The 27,922-nt window shown below is 57.2% G+C and overlaps 1 protein-coding gene across 3 annotated transcripts; it reads right to left on the reverse strand.

Annotated features, from left to right (window-relative positions):
- Positions 1-7: 7 nt before the first annotated feature.
- Positions 8-20,564, reverse strand: MPP1 (MAGUK p55 scaffold protein 1). 3 transcript variants are annotated; one of them, XM_069811241.1, is made up of 12 exons: positions 20,318-20,561; positions 13,514-13,657; positions 13,088-13,166; positions 11,992-12,077; positions 10,683-10,751; positions 6,664-6,860; positions 6,282-6,388; positions 5,293-5,373; positions 4,591-4,671; positions 3,915-4,117; positions 3,209-3,283; positions 8-1,384 (listed from the first exon to the last, which is right to left on the reverse strand). In XM_069811241.1, exons 1-12 carry the CDS (start codon positions 20,417-20,419, stop codon positions 1,208-1,210), a joined length of 1,401 nt encoding a protein of 466 aa, XP_069667342.1. In that variant the 5' UTR covers positions 20,420-20,561; the 3' UTR covers positions 8-1,207. The 3 variants fall into 3 exon arrangements, with proteins under 3 accessions (XP_069667342.1, XP_069667344.1, XP_069667343.1); XM_069811243.1 differs by lacking the exon at positions 4,591-4,671 and having other exon boundaries at positions 20,318-20,564; XM_069811242.1 differs by lacking the exon at positions 10,683-10,751 and having other exon boundaries at positions 20,318-20,563.
- Between the last annotated feature and the right edge of the window lie 7,358 nt (positions 20,565-27,922).

Genomic DNA, 27,922 nt, shown 5'->3' on the forward strand with positions numbered 1-27,922 from the left:
TCACAGCAATGTTTCAGCACATGTTTATTGCTGCTCTTTGTTTCCCTGTAGTGGATCAGAACGAAGGTCCCTATTGCACATCAACAGATTTTATTTTTGGCATCCTTAAAAAATTGCACAAGACTTCTTAACCCCGTTCCCCTTTCCCCTAGCTGACTGCTGAACACAAATGAGATTTTCACCTAAATGATGGCTACAGTTTGCCCGGGAGGCATGGTGGTGCTTTCTGGGACATGGTCATGGTGGGGCTTATGTGTCAGTACGCTCCTGCAGAAGAAAGAACCCCTTTGTGTGGGTGGCTTTTATGTTTGCATACAATGTGTGAGACACCCTAGACTCTGGAAAGCATGCTTGGATGATCTTTGTAGAGACACTGTTTCTACTGCATGCAACAGATAATTGTAGCTGGATCCAGTTTACCCATTGAACTGTTCCTCTGGGGTTTATCTGTGGGACTTCTCAGCTGCTGCCGAGTTTTCTCTGGCTAGGCAATAACAATCCAAGCTGGACAGTGAGAATTTAAATACAGTGAGTTTTTACAACTACAGTTGCATAGGGTGAATCGGAACTCCCAAGGTCAGAACGCAGGGTGAGACCTGCCTGGGCATGGCACGGAGAATGCCACCTTTGTGAAATCCATGCTTGCCTTTTTCTGCTCTTCCCCATTTGTGAGGGGAAACCCTTGGATGTAGGAGCTCTGGCATGGTCTGTGCAAAACCTCCTAAGCCGTGGGCATCCTTGAAGCCTTGCAGACACCAGCCAGGCTTTCAAGGTGTTTGTGGCACAGTGTGCACTCCCATGATAGCAGGGGACATCTGCCTGGAAAGGCCTTGCTCTACCACTTCCCTTGGGACTGATGCAGAGAAGATTGGCCGGGTACTACAGCAGGACTGTGCTTTCCCTTGCCTGGTGAGGTGGGGAGCCATCCCCTGAGCTAACGGGGTGCCCTGGGCTCTGCTGTAGCCACTTAGTGCTGCATTGCAGTGCCGAGGGAGGTGGCCATCTCCTGGGCAGCCCCTGACCTGCATTCCCCTGGGAGAGGGGATCCGGAGACTCTGTGTGTCCATGTGTGTCAACCAATTGAGACCATGTCTGTGGAGCAGCAGAGGAGGGGAGTTGTGCTGGGTTGTGTGTGGAAGCTAAAGAGAAGGTTTCTCCCCATGGCTGCAGGATGGTTGATGGGAAGCAGCTGGGGTCAGATGCCTTCTCAGTAGACCCAGGAGACAGGCACCCACTGTGGAGAGCTGCAGGCCTGCTCAAAGGCTTCCTGCAGCAGCTGGAGGCTTTCTTCCACCCCGTTGTTGACCAGTGAGAGGTCAAAGTAGTGTGCATACCGGCTCCGGATGCTCTCTGAATCCTTCCGGAGCTGCTGCAAAGCCTCTGACTGCAAGAAATGGGAGAGAGTGCTCAGGAGGCTGGGGAGGAGGGTAATTTCACAGCCCACCCCAACAGGCAAATTCCCTCCCACCACCAAAACCAACTCAAGTGGCTGCTAACTATCAGAGCACAGCCCATCCCTGCAGTTTGTCTGACAAGCTAGGAGCTGTTGTGTGATCTTTGGGAGTGTGTGTCTGGGGGTTTTGCTGGACTTTCATGCAATGCTGGGAGCATCCGGTTACCTGCTAAGTGAGGCCAGACCTGCTTGGTCTCGTATTTATCTTCAAAATGCTTTGTGGCAGCTCCCTGGGAGGAGAATGTTCACTGAGCAGCAGGCTGCTCTTTACTACACTATGCAGTATAGACAGCTCAAGGCCTAAGGCTGGTTTCAAGGTAGGATCCCTGCATGATGGTCTCTCCCTGCTGGGAGTGCTGTACCAGCCTCTCTACTGGTTTGGGCTGGGATAGAGTTAAATTTCTTCATAGTAAAAGTAAGCTGCTTGCTCCCTCCTGCCAATTTTGCTGTCCTGCGCAGCTCCCCATCTAGCAGGGGCATCCTGGGAGTGTGTCCCTGTGGGCAGCTGTGCCCTCAACAGCAAAGTCCAGACCGATTTTCACATAGCTCCCTAACAGAGCTTGAAACGCAGGTGGCTCCATGCTTCAGTGCTGGGGGTGGGATGGGGCATGAGCTTGGGGTGCTGTTCTCACTGCAGCTCTGGTGTGTCTTGCCTGGCAGCTCTTGGGGGTGGAGAGGGGAGAGCAATAAGCAGTTTGCCTGGGTCATGTGAGCTCTGCTGGGTCACATTTTGGCTCTGCTCCATGCCTTCTAGTAAGCAGTTCCCTGAGCTGCGGCAGCTAGCTATATATAGTGCTTGCACCAGCAGAGCTGGCCCTGCCCACTGCGGCAGGACTTAATTCCTCTGTCTGGAGGCAGTGGTGGGTGATGGGGTATGGAGGTGGGGGTAGCAGGCTGCCTAACTGCCCTTTCTGCCCTGACACTGGCCCCCCTTCCCCCCCTCCCCAGCCTGCTGCATCTGGGTTTACAATCCTCTGCAGGTTAACGTGGCTCTAAATGCCTGTGCAGTGTTTGCTCTGAAGGCTGCATAAATATCTGTATCTTAAGCTTTGTGAACCCCAAATTAATAGGTTGGAGGAGGTGGCTGGCCATGAGTCCAGGAGAAGCACAGCTCTATGGGTTTCCCTGCTTCCCCTTTGCTTCCCGTCTCCCTGTGGAGGTTAGCCATCAGGGGTTGCAGGCTGCAGCAGGGCAGGGTAGGCAGCACTGCTCCCTGTGTTGGGGGGCTTCCCAGGAAATAGCAGTGTGTGGCTGCCAGCCTTGTGGTGCTTGGCGCTGTGTGAGTTAACTGTGTCATCAGTGCTGCTGTCATCCTAATTTTGGAGGGATGAGCATCTTAAGGCAAAGAATGAAAGGAGCTGCTGTTTGTGTGTCCCATTTGCATTGCTGATGGCAGGATAAATGTTCCTGCTCTGCAGCACTGCTGCAGCTGGAAATGGCCCTGGGGGCTGGGCTGGGCTGTGCTGTGCTCCCTACTACATGTTAGCAGCTGATTGTGCTGCAGGGATGATGGTTGCTGGGCAGTGTCAATCTGGGAGAGAGTTTACAGCTGCAGGAATCGCCAATTCGTGTTTCTCAGGTCTGGGCTGAGGAAGTTGCTGTGCTCTCCTGGACCACAAAAATCAATGCAGACAGGAAGAAGCTGATGTGAAGCAGGGAGAGAGTCCTGGGCTGCTGCAGCAGGCTCCCTGCCCCCCCTGCCACGGGCAGGCAAGCCTGGCCAGAGGGAGACAGCCTTGGTGCCCTGCCACCCACCTGCTCTGCCTTCTCTGTTGGGGCAATGAAGACTATGAATGGGGAGAGCTCAGCCGTGCGGATGATCTTCAGGGTCTGTGGAGAGAGGGGTGTAGTCAGAATGTGGCCATTCCTCAGGGTGGGAGCAAGTGCAGCTGGCTGGCTGCTGTCCCCCACTACCCCATGCTGCCCCCCCAGCCAGGATGCGATGGTGCACTTGATGCAGTGGTGGGCTAAAGGGGCCACCCTTAGTCTGGGTCCGTGGGCTCTCTGGGTGGACTCCTGAGCCTGTGTGTAGTTGGGTGATGTGGAGACAGTTCGGCAAAGCTGGAGCAGGAGTTCCAGCATGGCTTCCCCTGCATCTCATGGAGCAGAACATTAGGGCATCACCAGCCCCGCTCTGGGCTGGCTACTGGACACAACTGTCTCTTTGCAAAGCAGCACCCAGATGCTTGGTGTTGGAGAGGGGGAAAGGGTCCCTGTGTGGGGCCTGTGCTGGCCCTGCACCCCCACGGCAGCCTGGCCCTGGTCTTGCTGTGACGTTGGAATACCCTCACTGCTCTTGTATCTTGGGAATGGAAGTGGCACTCCAGCACTCCCTGGCTTTTTCCTTTGGGAAGGGCCGGTGGGCAGTGCAACAGGGAAGGCAGGGACAGTTACAGCCAGCACACAGGTAGCTCAATCTGTGGCAGCCCCCATCCTGCCCACCCCTTCCCCTGCTTACTACCTGGGGTTCAATGTCCAAAATAGCGACTTTGTCCTGCTGGTGGATCTTGTGCACTGTTTCAAACTTGGTGCCAAACATGTTTCCCTGGTAGCTTCCAAACTCCAGGAACTCGTTGGCCGAGATGTCCCGGGTCATCTCCTCAGTAGACACAAAGTAGTAGTCCTTCCCATCCACCTCATTCTTCTTCTGGGGGCGTGTGGTGTCTGGGGAGGGAGGGAGATGGTGAGTGCTGGCCCCCAAAAGGACTGGGGAACAGAGCAGAGTGGACAGCCTCTGTTCTGGGTGACCTGGGTGTCTTGCCTCCCCTTTCTGAGCATGGGGCTACGGCACGGAGGACCTGTGTACCTCAGGACTAGGCTGTACTAGTCCCCTTTCACCTCCTTCCTGCTTAGGACAAGTAGGGAACTTGGCCAGCCTGAGGAGAGCCACTGGGATATGCAGAGTGAGGTGTCTCTGCAGTGTGTGCGGTAGCAGCCCTGCAGCCATCTGTGGGTAGGTTCAGCCCATGGGACAGCAGGCAGGGAGGTCCTACAGTGCCCTCTGTGGTGGCCTCTGACATCAGGGGCTTGGTGGTGCTGGAGGAACATCTCCCCATCTCCTGTCAGGAGGTCCCAGCTCAAGGAGGTGAGAGGAAACGTGTCCTGTGCTGTGCCCTTCACCCTGGCTGGGTACTTACATGGGGGTGGGTACATGAACTTCTCTGGGTTGTTGCTGAGCAGAGCGTTCTTGATGTGGCTACGGCCCACACCACTGGCCCCTGCAGAGAAGGAGGGATGGATGCTGGAGCTGGGCTCAGAGAAGCCTTGCAGGAGATGCTGGGGCCCCTCTGCAGCTTTGCATCTGAGGAAAGGTGCAGAGCTCCTGGGGCCTTGCCCAGGATCTGCTTTCTGAGCTGGTCCATGGTGTCTTCCAGCCCTCGCAGAGGCTCTCCCTGCCCTGGGTGTACTCGCCTCCAGCCCCAGCTGGAGACAGGACCTGTGCCTGCTGAGTGGCCACCACAGCTGGGCCACATGGGCTGCCTATGCCAGTGGCATCCACTGACAAGTGCCCAGCACCCACAGCTTGGGAGTGCTTGCTTTGGTGCAGCTGTGCAGACCACAGCTGCTTTTAATAAAATTATCCATAAAAATACTTAGGAGCTGGAAACTCCTGAATTAACTCTACCTCAGCATCACAGTGCAGGTGGCCAGACTATGCACAATGCTGCATGGAGGAGGTCAGCCTGCTTGGTGACTGCTGCAGGCGGAAGAAATACTCCCCAGAGCTTACTAGGTTTTGGAGGGCAGCACTGCTCTAGCCCCTGTCCAGTCCTTGTTCCCCCCGGGGACCCACCACACACAGCCCCTGCGCTATGGAGGATGCCTGGGGCAGGACCTACCGATAAGCACCAGAGTCTTCCTCTTGAAGGCAGGCAGCCTCACCACCTCCTCATATGAAACCACATCCAGCTGGTCAAAAACTGGGGTGGAGGAGAAACAAGACAGCAAGTGGTCAGAGCTGGCTTGGCCACAGCAGCGGGACTGCATACATGTTGGACCACAGGCAGGTCCTTGGGCATAATGGAGGGACTGATCAGGACTGGGCTGGGAGCTTGTCCCTGTTTGGCTGCTTTGGGGAAAAGGGCAGCAGCAAGCAGCATGTGAGGTGCAGAGGGGGTGCTGGAGTCCTGGACCAGCAGCTGCTGAAGGAGAAGCCAGGGCTGCTCTTGCTCAGTAATTCTGCTCAGGACAGTAGGACATGGGGCAGGATGCTGCAGGGAGCTTGTTGCTGGCAGAGCTTTCTTTATCTTCCTGATTTATGGCCATGTTTGTTGCTGGTTGGAGCTGCAGGCTGGGCTAGGAGCCAGGATGTCCTCAGGCACCTATGTTTGCTGGCCCAGGGCATGCTTAGCATGAGGTGTTTGCATGGGTGACTGAGGGGCAGGCTCCCTGCCCCACCAGGGACACAGCTTGGCAGCTGTGGGGAGCAGTTCAGGCTGCTCCCTCATTGCTGAGCAGCAGCAAGGCCACCACCTGCCCTGCATGCAGCAGCTTGCAAGGTTTGAGGCCTGGGAGCCTGACGTCCCAAGGAGCTCGGGGCCAGGAGTGCCAGGGCTTGTCACTGCAGGAGAGTATAGGAGCTCAGTGCCTGGCTCCTGCATGAGCTGGCCCCAGCCTTGTGCACTACACGTGGCCACCTGAGGGGTATGAGGACTTTGGAGAAGGGACTCAAAAAAGCTGACAGCTGTGGGGTATCTTCCAGAGGACCCACTGCCAACACAGGTGGGCCGTTTCGTCTGACTCCCATGGAGGACAGACCTGCCTCTGCCCAGAGGCAGGAGTGATGGCCAGGGCTGGGGATGGAGCCCATTGCCCTGCTCACACTTACTTGAGCTGTGCTTGGCCAGGTATTTATCTTTGCACTTCTTCTTCTTCCCAAATGGGCTACAGCTTGGGGATTCACTCTGACTGGATTGGGTGATGCTCGCCACACGCCTGCCGAGAGAGGAGGACACCACCATGGTCCAGCTGTTACCCCAAGATCTGGGGGAGCAGTGGGATTGTCCCTCAGACATGCAAGGGCGAGAGGAGCAGGGTGGCTGCTGGGACAGGTAAAGGCTCACTCTGTGGCAGATGAAGGGGACGTTTGCCTCCTTTTCCTAACAGTAACGCTGGCGTTACCCAAAACAGTCACACTCCTGGTAGCACATGGTCACTGTTCCCGCCTCCACTCCCAGATCCAGCCCTTTTGGCCAAATCCAGGGACCTACCACTCCTGCAGCTCCGGAGAAGGGATGAGTCCTGCCGACTCGGTGCAGGACCCCTCCACCCGGCCCTGCCACCAGTTGCTGTCATCCTTGTTTATGATTTGAATCACATCGCCGGTCTGAAACTTCAGCCCTGCTTCCTTGCAGGGGATTAGGTTGTCTTTTTTGGGGTCGTAGTCAAACTGTGCCCTCATGAACATCTGCAAACAAGAGAGCAGGCTGGAGTCAGCATGGCCATGCAGGGTGGCTAAACTTGGTTGTGTCTAGCTGCTGACCCCACATTGCATCCCCTGGCAGTGATTGCAGAGCTGGCTCCAGGCACAAGGTCCCTGCTCCAGGAGGGACCCCAGTCCCTGCTGCTTTCCAGGCCTCACAAGGCTAGGTGGGGAGAAAGGAGATGCACAAAGCCTTGGGGGAAGCTCTTGGGCATGGAGCTGCAGTGAGATGTGCTGGTGGGTGAGGGAGGGAGGAGGACAACATCTTGGCCCTATTGGGAGCCAGTGAAACGGCTGCTGCCTCGAGGCACGCCTGCATGCCCCACAGCTGGTGCTCGAACCCTGACATGTAGCCCCCCCGCCCCGTGCTGCACAGTGCTGGTGAGCTGAGCCAGCCAGAGATGAGTCCCACTACCTGGACCAACAGGGTGCACAGCAATTGGGGTCTGCAATGGGATGAGCAGAGAGGAGCCATCACAACAGTGCACCCTGCAATCCCATGTCCTGGGGACCCCAGGAAAGGCCACATCTCAGCTGTACCTTGGCCTCTCCCCAGCAGCAGACACTCCCCTGAGTGGCACGGGGCCTTTGGGGAGCCAAGGCTGCAGTGTCATGTCCATCCCTGCCTGTGTCTGGCCTCTTCAGCATCAACTACTCTTGCAATGTTATGTTCATCACAGCTGCAACTGGAAAGGAGCTGCTGCTGCTTCCCAGGCCACTGTGCCACCCTCCTGGGGCTGGGGAAGTGCTGGGAACCAGGAAAGCATGACAGAGCGGCCTTTCCCTCTCCCTTCTGCTCACTCAGCTTTTTGGAGGGAGTCTACAGCACCTGCTCCCACTGGGGCAGCCCACCCTGCTGCCTCCCCCTGGCCTCAAGGCCTGAAGCCAGCAGGCAGCTGGGCGCCTCTGGGCTCTTGCTGCCCCCCAAACATCTTTGCAAGGTCAGGAAAGAAACAGCATGTGGCTTTCACACACAGACCTTGTTTTCCAGGAAGCCTGTTCAGGAAGAACAGACCATCAGAGAGCAACAGGATGGATAAGAGTCACCTATCCCCAGGAGGAGGGCAGACCACACATGTGCACCCAGCACTTTCTGCACTACTGCTTGCTCTCAGTGCCTGGATGAACAGTTTCTCATCTAAAATGCTGATGCAGCTGCAATTTGTCTCTGGCCAGTGCTACTGGCAAGATCAGGACCAGGTCAGGACTAGGATGGGGGAAAAGCCAAGGCAGGATATGGAGGATGGGGAGTGAAAGGCAGGGTTTAGGGAACAAAGTAAGGCTGTGGCTAAGCACAAACCTCACATTGCATTTGCTACCCTCCTGGGGTTTTTTGTCCTGTGGGCCTGAGGCTGCTGGGAGCCCCCAGTCATGGTGCAAAGTCCTGCAGGCTCTCCCACAAGTCATGGGCAGTTCCTGTTGTTTGAGACTTCTGTGATCACTCAGGAGGGTGCTGGGCTCTGAGCCAGCAGCGTGTCTGAAGGGCTGCCCAGCAGTCGTGCCATCAGCAGGAGATCCTTCTACAGGGGAAGCAGCACCATCAGAATCAGCCTCATTCTTGTTCTAATGCAGGCTTTCCCCACGTACAACCCCATCAAGTTATTTATCCCAGAAACACAGCATGTAGCGAGCGGACAAAAGGATTCATGTGGGCTGATGCCTATGTCCTGTCCTCAGATGTGATAGGCAGGGCCTGGAAAATCATGCTCCCTGGGTAGGGTATACCATGCTGTCATTGTTCCACATCAAAACAATTTCCCACAGCATGTCCTCCTTCAGCAATGCTGCTGGAGGCACAGGGCCAGCAGGTCTGTGAACAAACGTGGTTCTCTCTCACTGCCAGAAAAACAGAGCAAATGGATCAAACTGTGACATGAGATCTCTCACAATGGAAGACAAGAGTGGAATCTCCTTTCAGTATGAGGACTGATGCTTGCTTTGAAAGCACTCTCTGGCACCAGGAAGCTGGTCATCAACACAAACACACAAGGGTCATACAGCAAGCACTGCCCAGGCGTCTGCCTGGAGGCCTCTGCTCCCGCTTCTCGGCCCTGATACCCCCAACCAGACATAGCTACGTCACTTTTGGAAAGACCTTCCCTTACACCAATTATGAATTAGCATTAGACAGCTCCAGGCACCACCCAAAGGTGGGTGGTGCAAAGGGCCAGCTCCAAATGCAAGCTATTTATTTGCTTGCCTGCTGCCAGCCACCTCTCTGGGGCTAGAAGCCCAGGCACTGAGCAGGCTCCAGCATGAGAAGCCCTGGTCTTTAAAGTCAAAAGGCTGCAGTTTGTGCCTGGGAACATGTTGGAGGTGACCTTGAGAGCCCCGAGTGCTCAGTGCTTCTCCTCATTAAGATCCTCCCAAGCAGACCTGCCCCAAGGGACACTCAGTTGGCCTTAAAATGGCTGGCTGCCAGGCTGTGGGGCAAGCCAGCGCAGGGGGTCATCGTGATGCCAGGATCTGCACCATCCTGCCTGCCAGGCTCTGAAATGATGGTGATCATGCGGATCCAGGAGTTTAAACAAAATCAAGTCCATTCTCGGCAGTGGACTGCAACAAGCAGAGACATGGGCAGCCTGTGAGTTGTGTTTCTGGGGAGCAGACAGCACCACGGCCCTGGAGACAGGAAGAGGAAGGACAACTGTTGCTGGGAAGGAGTTTGACCTTGTATCCTTCCCTGAGCCCACAGCCAGCCTTGGGCAAGCCAGCAACTATGTTCTTTTTCTGAGGTAACTTTTCCCCTCCGGCACTGAGCTGGCCTGGCCAATTGGAGCTGGCTGGGTCAGGCCCGGGAGAGCAGATGGACAGCAGGGAAGGGCAGACATGGGCCACTGTTTAATAAACAAATGTGCAAGGCTGGTTGAGCTGGAATGGGGACAGCATGGGCTGAGCAAGAATCAGAGACAGTTTTCACTTGCCACCATGTTCAGAGACTTCAGCTTCTCTGGGTAAAGGAAGGAGGGTGACATGGACTCCCCCAGCCCAGCGCCATCCACCCCCACCCTCTGTCTCTGAGCTACCCTCCCACTCCTGCCTATCCACAGCACTGAGTTGGTTCCTGCACCCAGAGATAGGACAGCATCCCAGCCACCATGCACTTAAGTCTTGGCAGAGGAGCTAGCCCTCCCCACTATCCTGAGTATTTTGGCCACAGCAGGACTTCAAAGGCAAAGCCAGGCAGGTGTCACCCCCTGCCACAGCACATCACCCCCACCCTGGCAGTGGCAGCAGGTGCAAGGAGCTGCCTTCCTCTCCCTCACCACTTCCTTCCTCCCACTTGCTGGTCACAAGCATGCTGGCAGCATCCGGACCTATGTCACCCTCCTTGTGGCTGATGCACTGGTCATCAATGATGGCGGGGAGCAGTGAGAGCCTGGTGCTGCACCTGGAGGTGCTGCTGTGGCCCCGTAACGGGGATGTGGTTCTAATGGCCATGGCTCTGAAGGTGGCAGGAAACTCTCTCACGCTTCCTGGTGTGCACATGCCGCTGCTGTCCCATCACCAAACACTGCACACGTACCACTGTGGCTCAGGCATCCCAGGCGCACGTTCCTACATACACATTGGGTAAATACATCCACACGGGGCCAAAATCTGCTCGTTTGCAGTGATGTAAGCACAGGACAGGTCCCTTCATCCTCCAGCAGCTCAGGCAAGGTGACTGGGCAGCCATCCCCTTGTCCTTTCCCCTGGCTCAGCACAGGTCTCTCCCCAGCGCTGGTCCCTCATGGTTTGCTCTGGCCCCACCCGGCCCCACAACCATGTCCCAGCACAGCCCACAGGTCTGGAGGCTGCACTTACCTGGAGAGCAGGGAGGCGGCTTTGTTGGTTGGGAATGACTTTTATTGAGACCATCCCCTTGGTTTCTTTCTAGTGAACAAAGGGGAGAAAGAAGAGTTGGAGGAGGTGATGCCTGGAGGCAGCCTGACAGCAGCAACCTGTGTAGGGAGCTGCTGAGTGCCAGGACCTGCAAAGGCAAGCATCCTGGATGCTCCCAACCATGCTGTGATGCTTGGGGACACCACAGCCTGGCCAGAAATAGCTCTGCTGGGGCTGAGCTAAGAGCTGTGGCAGCATAGCTTTGCCATGCTTGTCCCATCCCCATGGGGGTACACCAACACCCCCACAAGGGACTGGCTGTGGGCACTGCTAAACATCACTGGAACAAACATGGAGATCTGTATCGTCTCCGGCCTGGCTGCCCCAGTGAGGAGCCTGGGAGGAGAGGCTGGTTCTGCCAGGTCCCCTCCATCTGTCCTCTCCATGCTGGCTTCTCGCTCCTGCCCTCCTGGTGACATTAGAGGCACAGCACTCCCTTGCCTGCCACAGGCCAGATGCACTGTTGCCCCACGTGCTTCACAAGACCTACACGATCCTGTGGGGACAACCACATTTGGAGGCTTCGAGGGGCCTCCTGGGCCAACTGCCCTTCTCAGGAAACAGATAAAGACAAGCTCCTCCTTGGTCCTGCTGTCTGGAGCAGGGACGTCCTGCCACCAAGCAAGAGAGGACCATGGCACTGCAGCAGGGCCAGGCCTCCTGTTGAGGCTGCTGGTGGGTGTCCTTAGCACCACCACCACCTCCCTCCAGCCAGGTCCCACATGCTGGGCATGGACCAGAATGACCTTAGTGTGAGAACCCAAGGCAGGTCTGAGACTCTGTCTAAAGCTCTTTCTAGCAAGGGCCTGGCAGGATCACCATGACCTCAGCAGCAGGAAAATGGCACCAAGATGACCTGCAGGAGCAGCTCAGGTCTGCAAGAGCAGCTGGCCCCTGGGCTGGAGTTGCACACCAGCCTTGGCAAGCAGAGGTGGTTTCCAAGCCCCACACCCATCAAGCATATGTCAGGGACCCAGCCAACAGCCTTCGCTGCTGGTCTCAGGAGGACAGAAACAAGCAGCAAGCACAGACCACCAAGGCTGTGTACATAGACCTGGCATTTGGCCGTATTACAGCACAGCGGCCCTTTCTCCTGCCACATCACACTGCTGCAGGCAGCTGTGTGTTGGGTCTGGTATCTAGGAGGGGGGTGAATGTTCAGCCAGCATGCACATCTGCAGGCCAAATGGGTCCTTCCTGGGGAACAGCCCTGCCAAACACAAATACCTACCAGCATCTTCTGCAGCTGGTCAACTGAGTGGTTGCTCACACTCTGCCCATTGATTTCTATGATTTCATCACCCACATGAAGGGAGCCTGCCAGCAATGGGAGAAACATGAAAATGCAGGACTGAACAAGAGCTGCTCACCAAACCCAAACTACACAGCTCCACCAGCCTCCCAACCTCCTGGGCAAGCTGTGGCCAGGACACTGTGGTGTTTGCCTGGGCAATGCTTGCAGAGCCACACGTCCTAAGCACATGGGACCAAAGCACAAGGGGAATGAATTCTTCCCACTCCACCCAATACACACACTTCATCCAGTCTGAAGATCATCAGGTTGCTTTCCACCGTGTGTCCTTCAGCACTTTAGACTAGTCAAAGCACCTGTTTCAGGTACAACCCCAAGTACCTCACCTGAAGCCAAATGACAGCCTCCTTACAGGGCCCTTAACACAAGCATTCTTGACTTTGTGTGTTTTCAGTTTATATACCCAGCCAGATTACAGCCTCAGATATACTGTTATAAATCAGGCTCCAGTAGCATTATTGGAATGGCTCCTGGGTTATTTTGCCAGGGGTAAGCTCAGACTTCCCACTTAGATCCAAGGCTGGAAAAGGGGCCTCTTCTAAGAACAGAACATCTAATTTCCATGCCCCCTTGGCAGGACCCCAAACCAGAAAATAGCACCTATTCATTTCTTTTGGCATCTTCTTTTGGTCTGCAGAGCCAATTCACAGCAAGCCTGTCCCACCTGTGCACTTTAGGAATTGGAAGAGCTTTCCCTGCAGTCTCTGGGGTATGATCCATCTCTTGTTACAGTGACCCCATCACGAGACAGAGACAGACAGTCTCCAGTTCCTTTTTGGAAGAGCCCTTCCTCCAACCCTTCATTTCTCCCTAAAGCCTCCAGTATAGTAACATGACAACCATGCAGCAAGATCAGCGAGTCCTGAGTTCCTGACATTCCTAGTGGAGGAACAGACACAGATGTCCACATCACAGGGGAAAGCCAGCAGTGCTGGGGGGCTGCCTCATCTCTGCACAGAAAGAAATGAGCTGCAGACGTGCACCCCATACACTGCTTCTATGAGGGCCTTGTTACCTTGTCTGTGAATCATGCCCCCGTGGAAGATCCTGGCCACCATGCAGCTCTGCTTGTCGTTGAGCTTCAGCGTGATTCCCTGGAAGACAGGAAAATCCATGACTGCTTGCTGGAGGGGAGAGCTCCTGCGCTCTGAGCAAAGTCCTCTCCAGGCCCATGTCCATGGTGGGCTGTCCAGTGGCTGGGGGGAAGTCCCCTGCTTGGCCAGCTCAGCCTGCTGCAGTTCCTCTTGGCACAAGCGTCACCACTCTTTGATGGGGCTCGCTCCAGGTCCCCAGACAGGAGGCAGGATCCAGCACCTTCTTCCTGTGGCCAAGGTCTCCAGCAATCTCCTGCTCCAACTATAGGCCAGCCCACTGGCATAGATCTACCTGCCCCTCCACCCCCTTGGGTGCCACCAGGCTTTGGGATCTTGCCAGTTCTCACCATGGGCTCCTCCGTGGCCTTCTCGAACTGGATGAGGCGTATCTTCCGCACCTCGCGGCCGTTGCTGTGGGAGGGGCTGCCCAGAGTCGCTGAGCCATTGGTATAAATGTCCTCAGTCATGGTGTTCAGGGACTGAGTGATGGCCTGTCGGGGCAAAACAAAGACCAGGGTTTAGGGGCTCTACCTGAATGGGGCCTGGGAGTGCTGGCTCCCCGCTTTGGGGCTGAGCTACTCCACCGTGTTAGGGTGCCTGGGGTGCAGGTGGGGCACAGAGGGAGGAGAGACCCATGGGGTGGAAGAGAGGACAGTAAGAGCAAGAAAATAAAAAGAGCAAAAGAGTTTCACCCTTGAAGATGTGTATGTGGGCTTGATCTGCAGTTTTCCAGCCTGGGAAACACAGGAGGTAAGACAACTTTGGAAAAGCTACAGGTAGCAGAAGCCAAAAGAGTCCACAGCTGATCATCTTCTGCAGCAACAAGTCCCAAACACTACTCCTGTGTCGCAGCAGCGCTTGACCCACAGCTGGCTTGCTGCAGAGCATAAAGCCAAGGACAGCTTCACCAAGTGAACGGAGCAGTTTGGGACTCAGTCCTGAGAACTGGGGCCAGGCTCTGCTCTTGCTCAGTGTGCAAGTTCAACCTTTCTTCATCTACGTCAATGGGCAACCGACACAGTGCAGAGCCATGTCCACATCCAGGCACTGAAGGCAATGTGCTCCCAAACCAGCCAGAAACTCCCCATTCCCCTCCACAGATCCCAGCTCCAGGCCAGTTCATGCTGGCCAGTACTGGGAGGCCAAGCAAGGGCTTTCAGCTACGGGGAAACCTCTGTTCTTAATCTCCAGCAGGTGCTGGCACTAGGGCAGGCGGAGGGTGCATGGGGTCCCAGGCAGAGACCTCCAAACCCACCCTGTCATACAGCAGGGACACTGCAAAGTGAGCTGCCACCTCCCAGTCTGAGAAAGCCTGGCGCAGTCCCATTCAACACCTCGGGCACGCTGGGCAATGTCTCTGCACAGCTTGCAGATGTGCCGGTTTGGTGCCAACTCCAGTGGACTTCCCTTGAGCCTCTCCCAAATCAGTGCTGGCCTAGCAAAACCCAGGCCAGCTTTGATCTGCAGCTCCTGCCCACCTTGTCAGCATGCTCAAATCCCCACACCAGCCTGCGAGGCATGGCAAACCCTCCTGGCTGCCCCACTCTACACCAGGCTCCCAGCTTTGCTGCCCAGTTTGCTGCCCAGTTCGCAGCTTGCACCCTAACTCCCAGCAACACCTGGGTTGGGAGCCACAGCCAGCAAACCTGTGGGGACACCCAGCAAGGTCCTCGCTGGCTTTAGTCCTGCATCAGCAACACGGCACACCATGCCCAGCCAGACAGAGCCAAAACCTCTCCCCACTGCATGCCGACTTGCCAACACCTGACTGACTGCCGGGCTCCAGGGTTCCGTGCCAGTGGCTGGGGAAGTGGCAGCCTGACCTGCCACCCCAGCTTGCTCTCACCCACCACAGGCACCCGACCCAGTGTGGAGGAGGGTGCAGCCCCATGCCACCAAGCGGCAAGATCCAGCCAGGCCATGGGGAGGTTTGTGCAGGTGCAACTGGGGTGAAGAGCATTTGCTGGTGGAGTGCAGCACAGAACTAAAGCACAACAACATTACCTTTGGTAGGGATGTGCTGGAGTGCTGCCGGGCTGAGACAGCGGTCCAGCCCTGCACAATGGCTCAAAGCAGGCAGGGAGCTGAAGGCAGGGCCAACAGAGCCAGGACTAGCCAGGCCAGTGGGAGAGGCGCTGGCAGAGAGGGACAGATCAGGATCGAGGCATGGGCACTGTTGCAGCCTCAACGAAAAGGTGCTGGCGGGGCCCGGCTGGGGCAGGAAGGGTGCAGGGAGGTGTGTGCCCATGCTGCAGCAACAGGGAAGATGTGCGATCTATTTTTAAGCCAACTACTTTTAAGAGAGCCAACCAACCTCCTCCTCGGAGGAAAAAGGCAACTGCGTGGGCTCCGGCTGCCGATGGCTTAAATGTGAAGGAGGAAGCTGAATCCCAGCCCAGAGCAGCACCCAGGACTCATGGGTGGAAGGAAGAGCAACTCGCAGCCCCCCAGCCTGACTTGCCAGCCCCAGCAGGGCACGCTGCTACCATGCCATTCACAGGGCAGAGGGACAGATCCAGCAGTGCGGGTGCCTAGAGCTGGCTCTCGGTGCTCTGCCGGCTGTTCCGGCTCTGCCGAGCGGGTGGGAGGTGGAAGAGGATGAGGAACTTCTCCAGCCCTGTCCAAGGCCAAAGTGCCCATGTGGTGGCTGAGTCAGCACAGATCACACTTATCCTGGTCATGCCTTGGGAAAGTGTTACACCATGCAATCTCCAGCTTCAAACCTCTAGGCTCAGCAGAGTCCAGTGACCCAGGACACAGCACAGTCTGCTCCAGGTGCTGGAAGTTTCCATCCCCACTGTCCCCACCATCCCCACTAGCTGAGCCTCCCAGCCCTGACCTTTGCTTTTTGCTGAGAGCTGGAGAAAACACCCAGCCCTCAATGCTGACGCAGCACCAGTGTCACCCTAGTGACTCCCAGAGAACAAGCCTTGTCACCAGAGAATCTCTGCTGTGCCTGGAGATGGCCACCAGCACTTGATGGCAGCTCTGAACCCAGCAGGGTCCTCTGGCAACTCCCTCTGGGGCTTTTGCTGACTGCACTGGGCAGCCAGTGGATGGGGATGGGAAAGCGCCCAGCTCATGAGGAGGACCAGGACCCACAGGGTGGCAGATTCCAGCCCCAGTGTTGGGCATCCAGAAGCCAGAGACAGGAGATGTGCATGGCTCTCATGCTCCATGCATGTGCGCCGGCCGACAGGACTGCCTACCCTGCACTCTCCTGGCAGCCGCCATGCTCTTGGCCGGCTTGGCCTGGTGTAGCTTGTGACCTCAAGAGCCTTTTGAGGCATGCTGGCAGCAGGCCAGACACTGCTACTTATGTGCTGCTCCACAGGAAACATCTGCGAGTGCTGCTAACAGCCAGCTCCGTGGCCACCAGCCACTGCCAGTTCTGCACAGCCCTGGGCTTGGTCACCACTGGAGCCAGCCTTGGGGCAGACATGGGATGAGGAGTCTGGGGGGCTGAGCTGTGCAATAGGGCTGCTGTGTTCTGGGCAGGGCCGAACCCTACAGGTACCTTGCAGTGGGCTGGTGAGGGTACAAATCCTCACACACAAATCCTGCTCCAGGTGGCAATGTGCAGAGACACCAGTTCCATGGGTCAAAGAGGTGCACCCCAGCCCCCTGCTTGCATTTTGCTCAAGACCCCAGACTGCTGCCTGCCCTGTATCCTGGGGCAGAGGGAAGGGCACCAGCTCCCCGGGCAGTGTTTGCCACCAGGGAACTTGGTGAGTGTGGATTAATCCCCGGTGAGGACCCCAGGGCTTGGCATCCTGTCCCCTGGCAGGTCAGCGTTATCTGCCAGGGTTGCTCCTGCTGCTGTGCTGCACGTCACTGGGCAAATCAAACATTAACTGGGCAGCTTGTTTGCAGGAGGCTGAAGCAGCACTTGGGGAAAGCAGCACCGTAGTGCAAAGGGCACGTTCAGTGGTTTGGCTCCTGGGCTCTCCTTGTTGCTCTAATCAAGAGACTTCAGTATCAGGTAGCCTTGGAAGAGCAGGGCTCCCTGGTGAGCCCATGGAGAAAGGTCAGATGATGCTGGCTTTGCAAAGCAGGCCTCCAAAGTACAGCAGCTCCGAGGCAGGAGGGAACCCTGGAGCTGGGATCCGCCAGGATTGCCCTCTCAGCTGGCAGGGAGACATGCTCCGCTGCCCACAGTGAGCAACAAAATCCCAGCTCCCTCCAGGAATCATCACCCCTCACATTATAATCACTGTAGGTGTGTGCAGGGAGGCTGGGGCACTGCTTGGTGCAGAGATGTCCTGGCCCAGCAACATCTCCTCTGGCCCTCTAGTGCTCCAACCTCACTGTCTGGCAGATGTGTCCATCATGGTCTCAGTACAGCTTATAAAGCACAACAATGTGTAAAAAGAGCAAACTAGCAAAAAAAAAAATTGAGCTTGGGAGCTGCTTTTGGGCTGCTCCAGCAGGCTGGGGAGCAACAGCCATATGCACATTTAGAAATAATTCATCCCTGCTTTCTGCCACGGGCTACTGCCTTCTCAGGTCTGCCAGCACAACTGCAGGAGCAACCTCACCCAAGACCCCTTCCAGCAACATGATCCATTTTTTTAAAACAAACAAACATTTAAACCAAACAGGATTACATTGCTGACACTGGGAAAAGGCCCAGCAACACCAACAAGTCGCAGTGGGAAGGGGAACTGAGAAATAGAAATATAAGCAGTCGTGGAGGCCAGAAGATGCCACTGTCTCTGCATGCCCTCGCACTGACTCCAGATCATGGAGTGCTGCAATGGAGAAGGGCCAGATTTTCAAGGGAGCACAGTCAGTTTTGCTGAGGCACCATCTTCCCACCAGGAAAGGCTGATGCAGCCTTCCAGATGTGTTTGTGAAACCGGTCACCTCCAAGGGAGAGTCAGTAAAACCACAACACTCACAGAAGAAATCTTGAGGAGTTGCCCAACTGCTCCATCCCCACCTTCCAGAATAAGCACTTCAAAATGGCTTTTTCCCTGCAGCTGTTACAGACTGGAACACTGCAAAATGCATTTGAGATGAAAAAGTTGGAACCAGCCCTCCCCACTTCATTTTGGTAAAGCCCAAAAGTTTTGCTCGGCTTTCAACCACTAGTTTTGCCTGCAGTCATTTCAGGATTTCGTCCCTGGGGACTGTGGCCTCAGTCTACTCTGGAGCTGGCACCAGTTGGATGCTGGGATCTGCTGCCCACAGGGAAGCACAGTGTCCCCTCTGCACCCTTAGGCTCAGCTCTCTCCAGAAGTACCCTCCTTTTCTCCACCGGACTCTCAAAGGTCACATTTGCTGCCTATTTTACAGCTGGGGAACTGAGTCATGGCTGATAAGACGACATGCCCAAGGTCACCCTGCCAACCAGGTACACAGCTGGGAATAAAGCCCACACCTCTCTGGTAAATCTGTATTTGCAACTTGGGAGATAAGTAGAAGATATGCAGGCATGTGGTGGGGCTCAAGGGAAGACAGCAAGTGGCTTACTCCACTTTGGCTTGTTTTCTAGCAATGACACAGCTTCCATTTGCCGAGGGTTTGTGTGCCCTGCCACCGTGGGAGGAACGCAGGACAGCATTTCCAGCACGTGGCTCTGCCAGAGGAAATGGGGAAGAGAACCTCCCGGCCACCCTGTTTGACTCCAGCCAAGGAGCAGCCAGCTGGACCCAGCACCCCTCCCAAAAGCTGCTGCTGGGCAATGTCCCTACTGTCCCACAGAGGGGTCCAGAGCCACCCTGGGCCAGCACTGTCTCTGCATGCACGTGACACAGAGACGAGCGCATGAGCAACTGGCAAGCTCAGGACATGTAACACCAGTTGGGTGCCAGCTCTGCAGAGCTCCTCTTAAAAGGCCCCAGGCAGATCCCGGTTCGTCATCTCTCTCTTTATCCCTAGTGGAATAAATATACCGTAATGCCAGGGAGCTGTAGGCCAGCTCCTGGATTTTCCATGCCCTGCTGCCACTGGCAATTTATCCCTGCTCTGCCTGCGGTCAGGCAGGTCCTCTGCCTGGATCCTGCAGGCAGAGGGATGGGAGAGCTTCTCACAGCAGCTGCCTGATCCAAGCACTTTGCTTTAAAAGCTTTTTTCTTTTTTTTTAAAGCACTCTACCAGGCTTGAGCCATAAAAAGCACACAGACTGGTGTGGGACAGATCTGACAAGCCTCTTTTGTGTGGTGGATGGGCCAAGGACAGCACTTCAGGGAAATTTCCTCCCTGCTCTCAGAGGCTCCCCACAGCTGCAAGGAAACCTGGAAACCTCAGCCCAGGCATGTTATGCCATGGCTTCGTCAGGGACTCCTGTTCAAAGTTGAAAAGCTCTGCTGGCAGAAAAGCACCAGCTGCTTAGCACCAGGAACTGTTGACCTGTTCCCGACTGCACCCAAGCTACCCCAAATGATACCAGCTGGGGAAGGAGCCCTCCCAGCAGAACCGAGACGGCTAGTGCAGCCTGCTCTCCTTTCACTGGAGGTGAGATGCATGTGCCCCCCCAGCTCACTCCCTGCCCCGGGGTAGGTGTGGGAAGGGCTGATTGCATCCTCCTTCTCTGGGGCTGAGACCCACCACCACAACCTCCCCTCTAGCCCATGCTGTGGACCTGGAGATTGCTCAGCAGCTGAATCAGCTCATGTGACAGGCAGTTCCAGTTCAGACCAGCTACAACTTTGCAGCAAAACAAGCACAGGCTCCTCCGTGGCAGGATGCTGAAGCCTTCCTCCCCTGCACCCACCTCCTTCTTCCCTGCCCGGACATGCTGTGCCGGCCACGCTGGCTGGCCATTCCCCCAAAGCGCCTCCCGTTCCCCAGCGAGAAGCCCTGCTCCTGGGGTGTTGGGGACCGGCAGTGGCGCACACAGGGCACGTACCTGGACGCCCACCTCCTTCCCGCCGTAAGGTCTCTGCCTTAGGGGCCCTGCTCCCCGCTGCGTGTGCGGGAGGGGCGGGACGGAGGTGGACCCCGGGGGCTCTGTGCCGGGCCAGAGCTGGGGGCAGGGGGCTGGGCTAAGGGCCCGCGCGGAAGGGGGGGCACTCCGGGGCTCCCTGCCCGGCCTTGGCGGGGAAGGGGGCCGGGGGGGCACAGGCGCACTCTCCTTGGGGGTGCCGGGGCCGCCGCGGGGGCGGATCGGGGCTGGAGGGCGGCGCTGCCCTCCAGCCGCCGCTCACCTCGGGCTTGGCCCGGTTCTGCAGGAGGTGCTCCAGGTAGAGGTCGGAGAGCGCTGTCCGCATGCTGCCGGCGCTGGCGCTGCGCCCCGACTTGAGGGTCATCCCGCCGCCGATCCGCCGCCAGCAGCTGCAGCCGGTTCCGCTGGTTCCAGCAGAGCGCCCCGGCTCCAGCAGCGGCGCGGGCTAGCCCCACGCTCCGCCCGTGTGGCAGCGAGCGGAGGCCTGCGGGCGGCCAGGCCTCGCGGCGCCGGGCGGAGCCAGGCGGCCGGGGGCGGGCCGGGGCCGGCCCCGCGCCGGCGCACGGGTGGTGCGGCCTCGTTGGGCCCCTGCCGCTTGCTGCGGGCAGCTGCCGAGCGGTCGGCGGTGGCGGGTGGTCCCAGAAGTGGCAGGGATGGGGCACAGCGTCGCCGCACAGGCGGCACATCAGCACCGCCAGCTGCCAGTCAGAGCCTCGCCTCGCTGCCCGCGTGGGGTCTTTTCCCCCGTGAAACAGTGTCCCCGTCACGTCTCTGCTGGGAGCGGCCCCTGGCCCGTGCCAGCCCCTGGACGTGGCCAAGCACTAGCAGAGCTGTTAGCCTGCACACGCCAGGGAGGGTGCTGACAAGCCTGGACGCAGATGGGACCCTGCTGGGGTGGACTGGCTGCACCCGCTCGCATGGTTGCCAAAACCAGGGCAGGAGGCTGGATCTGAGAAAGGCTTTGTCCCCTCACAGCCAGGGCAGAGGCCCAGCAATGACACCAGGAGCACCTCTCCCAAGCACCACTGGTACATACTTGGCTCTCATAAGCCAACAGTCATCCCTGGGCCACACTGCTGCGCAGAGCGGGGTGTGCTGTGCGCCAGAGTGCCTCTGAGGGGAGAAGAAGGAGGGCTTTCTCTGTGCTGTGGCAGAGACTGCTGTCTTCTCCTTGTGCCGTTCTGGGTTTTCCACCTCCTTGTGCATCTGTGACTTGCATGGCTATGGGTGGGATGGCAGACACCTGCATTCAAGAGCTGTGTGTGGTGGGAAGGGCTGTTGTCAAACTTTTTGTACTCTTGCTGTGAGTCTTACTGATGCCAGAGCACAGGTGAAGTCTGCGCTTTATTTGGGCATGGGAAATTAATTCTGGTGGAATCTTCTTGAAGATAATCACTGAAAGGATTTTTCACGCCATCCCTGGGATCCTGCAGGTTTTGAGGTTTCCTTGCACCGGACTCCCACGCTGCTGCTCGACGAGTTCCCCAGGTTGCCTCGGTCTAAATTTACCCTAAGAAATACAAGAAAAAAGACGACCATAAATCCCTAGAGAAAGGAAACAAGAAAGCAGGGGAGTAAGAGGAGGAGAAAAAGAAAAGAAAGAAAATCCATCTTGCTCTGACAGCAATTTTCTCCTGCCCTGTGGGAATAAAACTGCTCCTGACTGACTGGGCTATCAGAAAGCCCGGAGTGCTGTGAGACGTGGGGAAGAGGAGGTGTGGGAGCTGCAGGCGTTGATGCGACCGGCTCCGACAGCTGCTGTAATGCTGCCGGGAGGAAAGAGCCCCAGCAGCATAGCCTGGGCAGGGACCGAGGGGAGAGCTCTGCTGCGGCAAGGCAGCCCAGCCCTGCCCCTCACAAGGCGGGTGCTCAGAGGCGGGAAAGGTGCTGGGGGTCTGCCCGTAACACATCCCACAGGGGAATTCAGACCGTGTCACCGGGAATGCATCAACTTTGTACACAAATGGAGCCAGAAAGCTTACTTCTTGAGCAGACGCCCTGATCTGGAAACTTGGGGAAAGTTCTGATGTGAGCTTTGTGCTCTGGGGCCCTGTCTGCTTTTTTTTTAAACTTACTTTTAACTGTGGCCTCGTAGACTGGGGACTAGCTTTTGGTCAGCATCCTCCCTGGAGAATCTTCTCCTGCTGCATCTTCCAGAGGTGGCCAGAGGTGCACCTCCTCGCTGCCATGTCTTGCTCATGACAGTGGGGATTCCGGAGCTATGACCCAGAGAGCAGGACCCAGAGGAGCAAACCTGCCCCAGAGGAAGGGACCACCACACACGTACGTGAGGCAGCAGAGGAGCACCAGGGTGCCAGGGAGGACGTACGGGAGTGCCTGTGGGAAGTTCTCGTACAGGTGAGAACACGCGTCGCTCAGATAGTCCGCCAGCCAGGACCAGCGGACGCCTGTGGAAGAGACGTGTCCTAGTGACTGCGAGGAAGTGATGGGAGAGGGATGTGAGCCAGGGCCCACCCTCCCAGGAGATCTTTGTGGGACAGGCAGTGGTCAGGGCTGCTCGCCTCGGGGGGTTTGCTGGTGGCAGACTCAGGGATGTTCAATCCTGACTCAGATTTCACACACCCGATGCTGCCAAAAAGAACCCCTCTGATCCCAGAAGCTCTTTTGAGTCTTGCAGCAAAACTCCCTACTGGGGAGAGCAGAGGGACACTAGAAACCCTCCTTTTTCATAGATCCGAGTGTATTTTGAGGCAGGGCCAGGCCTTCTTCCCTGTGCTGGTGTGCAGCATCCAGCCCCTCTCACTACACACGCACACACGCACGCCTGCGCGCGCACCACTGCCCTCGCTCTGGAGCCACCATAAGGAACTTCAGCCCTGGGACAAAGCCAGTGCCCTCTGTGCAAACCGGTTTTACTTGCGTGCACAGCAAGCGGAGGAGCGAGCCTGGTCGTGCAGCCACATACATGGAGGACAAGAGGGTCATTTGGGGCAGCACAAAGAGTGTTCCCTGGTTGGGGCTGCTGGGTGCCTTGTCTGCTGCAGGCTGAGGCCAACAGGGTGGACAGGGAGCCCCCAGATCACGAGGGGCAGTGTGCCCACCCCTCCGGTGCTGGAAAACTTCATCCTTCCCAAGGAACTGCCTGGAAAACTCCAGCCCCCTGGGCTGAAGTTCCTGCAGTGCTCTCCAGCCCAGGACTGCCCCGTAGGGCTAGCTGCCCACCCCTTATCTCCTCCACAGCAGGTAAGTCAAGTGGATGGGGATGAAGAGGCAGAAACCCATGGCTCTGCCGCTCAGAGGCGGCTGGGGTGGGCAGTCAGGGCTGCTCGGGGCAGGCTCCTCCCGTCAGTCCCTCTCCTGTGGCAGCTGTTGCGCACTTATGTGGGATCACCTGGCTGGAGTCTTCTGCATCATCCACATGTAGCTCCAGATCCACTTCTGGCCCTGTCCTCAGCCTCACCACTGCCCAGCTGGGAGGTGGCCTTGGGCTTTGTTGAGGGAATTATGCCGCCTGCCAGGAATTATGCCACTCTCAACAGGGCTTAGCCCTCGGTTCCTGCTCAAAGAAGACAAGTCGCCAATCAATCCACCGAGTAAATAAGTGGCATATTTATCTGACATGCAGAGCAGCTCCAGCTGGGTGCCTCCAAAGAGGGATGCCCAACAAAGACGCCCCTGGGCAATTATACCCTTACAGTCCAAGTTCCTCACTCCTCACGCAACAGTTCTGACCAGTAGTAGTAGTATTAGGGTCTGGGGTCTTCCCGTTCTTCACTGGGTCCCTTCGTTGTCTCTAGGCGGGCTGTTTCTTCTCTTCTCTCTAAGGTTGCTGCGTCAGCTGACGACGGTAGCGGCCTTCCTTGCTTCCTGGTCTTCCAGCTCGAACCAGCTCTGGGGCCTTCTTTTACTTAACTAGGTAAAAGTTCAGTGTATCTGGATGCAAGTTCACAGCTTGCAGCCTAGGGCTTCAGCAAATTTAGCTACTAATGCTAAGCAAGTTATACGAAGCAAGTTCTGTGTAAGTAGTACACCAAATCGCACAACAGGCTTGCAGTGACGGTAGAAGATCAGGGCAGTCAGCACCAGGAGCAGAAGAAAGACAGCTATGAGGGCCACGTTTTGCAGCTAGGCATGGTGGGACCTGTGGCCCAGACTTCGTCTGCAGGGTTCCCTGGAAAGCCTGTAAAGTCAGATTAGGATGAGAAGATACTGGAGTAGGTCGGGGGCCTAGAAAAGTCCCAGGGTGCCTGACTGCATTCAGCACCAACAGATGTGCCCAGTAGGCTGGAGGATGCTGCTTGGACCGTCATCTCCCCTAGCCCTGCCCGGCTGACCAAGAAGGATCTGCAGAGCACTTTGGAGCATCCTTACGCAGCGGCTGAGGCAGCCTGGGAGGAGGAGTACCCATCGAGAGCAAGCCTTGCGTCTCCTGGAGAGAGCGGGCTGGCGGGAGAGTACAGACATACAGTGGGATGGGGGGCATGGCTTTGAAACGTGCCGCCCTGAGCACGTCCGGGAAGCAGGACGCCTTGCCTCCAGGCTCCTCTTGCACTCACGGGCTAGAAACAGGCTGGTAACAGTGTTGGGTAGGAGGCAAGAGGTACAGAGAGCAGAGAGAAGGCCTGCAATTAATCGTGGAACACATAGTAGGAGGGAGAAATGTGACAAGAGACACCTGACAGACAGAAAAGGGAAGTCTAGGTCTGTTCATTCCCTCTTGGTTACGTAGGGGGAAACCGAGGTGCAGGAGGTGGTGAGCCGCTTGGCCCTAGCTCCATGGCTGAGCTGGGAGTTAAGCTGTGCTTTCCCGAGTCCGCTTCGCTCCCTGTTGGCCACGGTCCCTGCTCAGGTGCTCCCTTCAGCACGCTGCTGCCCGTTTCTGTTATGTGCTGGCAGCTTTTTCCGAAAATGGTGCCCGTCTGCCCAGCTGCAATACCTGCATACATCTCCCACGTCTGGCTCAGGTGGGGGCTGCATACGGGGGGCTCTCCATCCAGCACAGGAGAAGCCAGATTCAGAAGCGGCCCTGGCCCATGGCTCATCTGGCTGGGGCTCAGCATTGAAACACTTTGCACACTTTGGATTGCAAAATAATCTCTGCTTGGGCTATGCTGGAAAGGGAGGGCAGGGATGTGTTTTGTCTTCCTGGAGACACCAGATAGCTTCGTGATCACTGGATCCCCCAGCCCAGGCAATCCTAGCAGCCGAGCCACGAGAAAGAGTAAGATCCCCAGCGCCCGGGAGGATTCGGCCAGGCAGCCCCTGCCGCAGCAGGGCTCTTTGCAGGGTGGTGACCAGGCAGGGCATCCCCTGGCCAAGAGGCAGAGGGCTTTGTGCTGGTCCAGCCCTTCCCCTGCACAGAAACGTCTGTGGCTTGGGGGAGGCTGTGATGCATCTCAGGTCTGCATTGCGCTAGGAGGAAACAGCGCCTGGTCTCCCATTCCCCACAAGCTAAATGTCAAGGGGCGCTTCCAGTAATGGGCACCAGAGCTTGGCAGGCTCGGACACGTCTGCCCACCTGCCCACAGCCCCTTCCCAGTGCTTTCGCTCAGCACAGCCGCCCCTTCACGGCTTCCCGGGCAGCTGAAGAACATCCTGGAGCTGCTCAGGGCTGGTTGGTGGACACTGCTCGGTCACCTGCAGAAGATTTCAGCCCTGTTTCCTCTTTGAAAATGATCCAGAGGGGACTCCGGTGCACACAGCTTTCTCTCTGACCTAACCCTGTGTCACCGGACAAGTGTGCCGCAACACGGCAGCCTGTTTCTGGAGGCGGGATGAGCCCGAGCATCCACTGGTACAGGCAGGGACCGTGTCCCTGCTTCACCAAGCAGAGCTGGGTACCAGCCCTGAGAGACAAGGCAGCCAGGACCATACGGAGCAGCCACTCCTGTGTGGCTGGCCACACCTGCATCTGAGCCAGCTCCTGGGTGGGCCTGTGGTCCTCACCAACTTTGTGTTGCCAAAACCCCCTGCTCTTGACCAACCCCTGTCAGCCCCTCACCCTGATGGGTATTTAAGCTTCAGCTGGTCAGGCCCAGCCTGGTCTGCAGTGGTAGCCATGGGCAGAGGGTGCAGATGTCTGCCCTTGTCCAAGGGCATCAGCATGGGGGACCGGGCCAGTTCCTCAGCGAGTGCGTGCAGGTCTCTGTCTACAGTCCAGCTGCTGTTTGGGGCTGAGCTGTTCTCTCTGCCATCAGGCCCTTCACCATGCCCGGGATGCTCCTCTGCACTGCTGGTCCAGAGACTGCAGCCAGCTGTCCTTGTGCAGCATTGGCCACTGCGCTCAGGAGAGATGTAGTTGCCTTGGAGCTGAGGAAGGTTGCCTTGAGAAGGGCCCAAGGTGGCAGGTTTTGGCCTCCCAGGCTGAAGGCTACCCTGCCTCAGGCAGGCATGCTCCCCTTTGAGAAGCTTATGGCTCCAATTCCTCTCTTCAGGCCCCACTTGCCAGGCAGCCCCTCCTCACATCTGTGCCTGGTGATTGTCAGAATGCAATCAAGCCAAAGGGTGATTGCATCTCCTGCTTGTTGCTGTAATGTAATCACTGCCAGGGCCACTGCAAAGGCTCCTTGTACAGCAGCGTGGAGCCCAGCAGCTGCATGAGGCTTTTTCAGCCCTCTGTCACTCGAGACACCAGCTTCTCATCTCCGCTGGGTGTGGGTGCCCAGACAGGTCACGTCACCGGGCTGATCCGCAGCATGAGTCCCCGCTTCCTCCGGACGCAGGCCGTGGAGGGAAGCGTCTGCGTGCACCACAGCCAGCCCAGTGCACCTGAGGGCGGGCAGGAGCTGGGTGGCTCACAGCAGCCGTTTCTCGCACAACCACCCTGCCTCATGGCCTGGGGTCCCCACCACGACCCTCCCCTGGTGCTGCCGTGCTGCCGGCAGAGCTCTCCTCAGAGCTGCCCCAGGCCACATCTCGTAGGTGTGAGCAGAGACTACCCGACTCTGATGGGGTGCCGTGGGAATCCACAAGCCAATCGCTGGCTGTGATGGCCTGGCGCACCTACCCTGCCCATCCCAGTGTGATGGCAGCCAGCACCTGGCTGATCCCCACTATTCTCCAGGACCCCCTCATAACCCTGCTAACCCTATGGCAGCTACCAGAGGTGTTTGTCGGGCTGCCTGGTTCCCCTGCCACAGAGGGAGGACTCACATCGCTGAGGATGGGCTGGCGCAGGCTCTGACAAGCCAGCAGCAATGACAGTGCTCCCACTGCCATGCAGGAGAGGCATGGTGCCCAGGTCCACAGCCTGCTGGGTTCTCCAGGCCCTTGTGAGGTGGCCATTGTTCTGGAAGGTCTCCACCCCATGAGAGGCATGAGGCAGGAGCCAGTGCTATTCCTGGGAGGGGAAACATCTGCCACTGTTTGGGGCAGGTGCCAGGGAGGGAGCAGCCACCAGTTGTGGGAAGATAGCTCTGGCCCATGACACACCTTGCTGGGGATCATGGCAAGGCGGCAGCTCATCCAGCAGTCACGATCCCATCAGAGCTCCTGGGAGCCACAGGCACCTACAGAACTCAAGTGAGCAAGCAAGGAGGTCTTGCTCGAGGCAGCCTTGGAAAGCAGGATGATGGCACTCAGCCACGGCAGCAGGGGCATTATGGGAAGGAGATTAAGGGAAGTGGAGGACCAAAGCCCAGTGCCGAGTCAGGTTGAGCAAGCGCTGCCTCCCGTGAGCCACTGATCCCCATTGATTGTGAAATGGACGCTGGGGCCTGGAGCAGGGCCTCCTCCCCCAGCCCTTATCTTTGCTGCTTCCTCCTCCTCCAGGACTGTGACCAGGCAGTGGGAGCTCATGCAAAACGAAGCTGAGGAGCTCTGGGGCTAATTAATTACTAGCTGCTGGTAATGCTGACTGAACCCCCAGGGAATCCAGGGCTGGAGCAGAGGAGAAAGTGCAGAGAGA

The sequence above is a fragment of the Haliaeetus albicilla genome, chromosome 23 (genome assembly GCF_947461875.1).
Source record: "Haliaeetus albicilla chromosome 23, bHalAlb1.1, whole genome shotgun sequence".
Lineage (NCBI taxonomy): Eukaryota > Metazoa > Chordata > Aves > Accipitriformes > Accipitridae > Haliaeetus > Haliaeetus albicilla.

Coding starts and splice junctions, on each gene's coding strand:
- MPP1 (XM_069811241.1), bottom strand. CDS start 20,419: ATGACCCTCAAGTCGGGGCGCAGCGCCAGCGCCGGCAGCATGCGGACA. Junction 10,752..11,991: donor ACCAGCTGCAGAAGATGCTG/GTAGGTATTTGT, acceptor TTTGTTCACTAG/AAAGAAACCAAGGGGATGGT. Junction 4,118..4,590: donor GTTCATGTACCCACCCCCAT/GTAAGTACCCAG, acceptor CTCCCTCCCCAG/ACACCACACGCCCCCAGAAG.